Below are 2,462 nucleotides of genomic sequence, written 5' to 3'. Positions count from 1 at the left end.
TGAGTGGAGGCCGAGGGACTCAGAAAAGCTGGAATCAGACCTTCAAAGGCATTTAGTGTGAGGCAGAGAACAAAGCCTGAGAGAAAAATTCAAGGTGCCCAAGGCTGCTGCAGGGGTCAAAGGGGACCCCTGATCTGTATTCTAGGGACTGTCTTCCCCTCCATTTCCTCAGACACGTCATCCCTTAATGGTCCTAGAGAGCAGAGGGGGCCCTCAGAGGAAATCAGGGAAACTCACGCCATTCTCCATTCAAGGGAGGGGACATTCTAGCGCTGATCCCATTTTCCTCCCCTCCTCATGGGAGGCCATCCCGGGAGATCTATAGGAGACAGGGAAGGCTCCCCAGTGCCCCTGGTACCCGCGCGCTGCAGCGTCTCCTTCCCGTTCTCCAGGTATCTGCGAAGCGACTCCACGCACCGGCCCTCCAGGTAGGCTCTGAACCGCTCCGCCCAACCTTCCGCCTCCCACTTCCGCTGGGTGATCTGAGCCGCCATGTCCGCGGCGGTCCAGGAGCGCAGGTCCTCCTTCAGGGCGATGTAATCCTTGCCGTCATAGGCGTCCTGCTGGTACCCGCGGAGGAGGCGCCCGTCGGGTCCCAGGTCGCAGCCAGCCATCCACTGGATGGTGTGAGGCCCTGGCCCCGCCCCCGCGGTCAGTACAGTCCCCCGACCCCGCCCCGCCCCGACCAACCCACGGGGACTTTGGCCTCAACTGAAAATGAAGCCGGGTAAAGGCGCCTGGGGCTCTCCCCGGTCGAGGGTCTGGGCGGGACCCGCGGCCTCGGGGCGGATCTCGGACCCGGAAACTCGGGGAGACCCAGATCGTCCGTGGAGGATGGGGAGGGGTCGTGACCTGCGCCCCGGGCCGGGGCCACTCACCCCCCTCGCTCTGGTTGTAGTAGCGGAGCAGGGTCCGCAGGTTCTCTCGGTCAGTCTGTGCGTTGGCCTCGGCGTTCCGTGTCTCCTCTTCCCAATACTCCGGCCCCTCCTGCTCCATCCACGGCGCCCGCGGCTCCATCCTCGGACTCTCGGCGTCGCTGTCGAACCGCACGAACTGCGTGTCGTCCACGTAGCCCACGGCGATGAAGCGGGGCTCCCCGCGGCCGGGCTGGGACACGGCGGTGTGGAAATATCTTATCGAATGCGAGCCTGGGGGCGAGGAGAGGCTGAGACCCGCCCGACCCTCCTCCCCGCGCGGCTCCCCGGGTCCTGCGCCCCCGCCTGCGGTCCCCTCGCTCCTCCCCGCAGAGGCCATTTCCCTCCCGACACCGCACTCACCGGCCCAGGTCTCGGTCAGGGCCAGGGCCCCCGAGAGCAGCAGGAGGAGGGTTCGGGGCGCCATGACCCGCATCTCGGCGTCTGAGGAGACTCTGAGTCCGGGTGGGCGCGTGGGGACTTTAGAACTGAGACCGCGGCGACGCTGATTGGCTTCTCTAAACATCCGACACCCAATGAGAGTGGGAACTGGGGACGCGTCACGAGTATCCTGGAGGAAGCACCCGACACAGGTTGGGAGAAGAAGTGAAACTAGGGGAGTGGGGAATCCCCAACTCTGCGCCTCCCCAATGCAGATAAGGCCCGAGACTCTGAAAGCCACGCCCGGGACCTGGGACTTCGTCCTGATCCCTCTTCTCCGACACCAAGCCTCTTTGTCACACAGTCTGCCTGGTCCTGGACAAGGATCTGTCTATGGAAACCAGGGAGAGACCCCCCCACCCAGGCCGCGCCCAGCCTCTTCCCCTTCCCTACTCGTCCTGGAATCCCCGTCCCTGAACCGGACTCCCTGCCTCCCACTCCTACCTCTCCCCTTGGACCTTTGTGCAGGGAAACTGACCACGGGGAACTTCATGCCAGAGAGTGAGCTCGCCCTGGGAATGGAGGTGTAGAGACAGGGGTTTTCTCTCTAAACCTGGTGAAGTTTTGTCTGAAGGCACCACATAGAGATTCTCATAGAGACCAGTTTCTTTTTGTTTATTAATACAGTAGGTAGCACAATATTGGTAATCCCTGAATGATTAGAATTCCAATTTGTAACAGACCTGTGTCAAAACAGCATTACAAAGCTCCTAAATTTCACTTTCCCAGACTATGGATCTGTGACTGTGGGTTGTTGCCTTTAAAAGACCTTAATTCCTTAGCCCGAGTTTCCCTGTATGAGTCCAGAACATCTCCTGAATACAAAATAAAGGGTTTGTTACTGTCTCTTGCAACCAGGAGGCTGTAGTCATGACCTCAAAGTTGCGAGTGCTCCATGCAGACCCAATGCTCTTCACTGACTCTCAAGCACTGCCTGTTTTCGTGAACTCTGCACATCTAAGCAGTGTGCATATTTTATATGGACACTTGGCATTTTTGTAACTCTTTTTTTTTTTTTTATCTTAAAGAGCCAATTAGCTTTTAGGAAGTCCAATAAAATGTATTGAATACCGAATGCAAAGAACCCCCTGCTAGGCTCTTCCACTG

At 58.7% G+C, this 2,462-nt stretch overlaps 1 protein-coding gene across 1 annotated transcript; it reads right to left on the bottom strand.

Moving 5' to 3' along the window:
• Positions 1-266: 266 nt before the first annotated feature.
• Positions 267-1,398, bottom strand: LOC112617929 (class I histocompatibility antigen, Gogo-B*0103 alpha chain-like). Its single transcript, XM_025374579.1, has 2 exons — positions 879-1,398; positions 267-634 (listed from the first exon to the last, which is right to left on the bottom strand). The coding sequence occupies exons 1-2, from the start codon at positions 1,348-1,350 to the stop codon at positions 267-269; spliced, it is 840 nt and encodes a 279-aa protein (XP_025230364.1). The 5' UTR covers positions 1,351-1,398.
• Positions 1,399-2,462: the final 1,064 nt, after the last annotated feature.

The sequence above is a fragment of the Theropithecus gelada genome, unplaced genomic scaffold (assembly GCF_003255815.1).
Source record: "Theropithecus gelada isolate Dixy unplaced genomic scaffold, Tgel_1.0 HiC_scaffold_6462, whole genome shotgun sequence".
Classification (NCBI taxonomy): Eukaryota; Metazoa; Chordata; class Mammalia; order Primates; family Cercopithecidae; genus Theropithecus; species Theropithecus gelada.
This window is presented reverse-complemented; position numbering and strand designations above follow the sequence as displayed.

Excerpts from the sequence above, each read along its gene's own strand:
- LOC112617929 (XM_025374579.1), bottom strand. The coding sequence starts at position 1,350 with ATGCGGGTCATGGCGCCCCGAACCCTCCTCCTGCTGCTCTCGGGGGCC. Across the intron at positions 635-878 it reads CTACAACCAGAGCGAGGGGG|GGCCTCACACCATCCAGTGG; the intron begins GTGAGTGGCCCC and ends GGGCGGGGCCAG.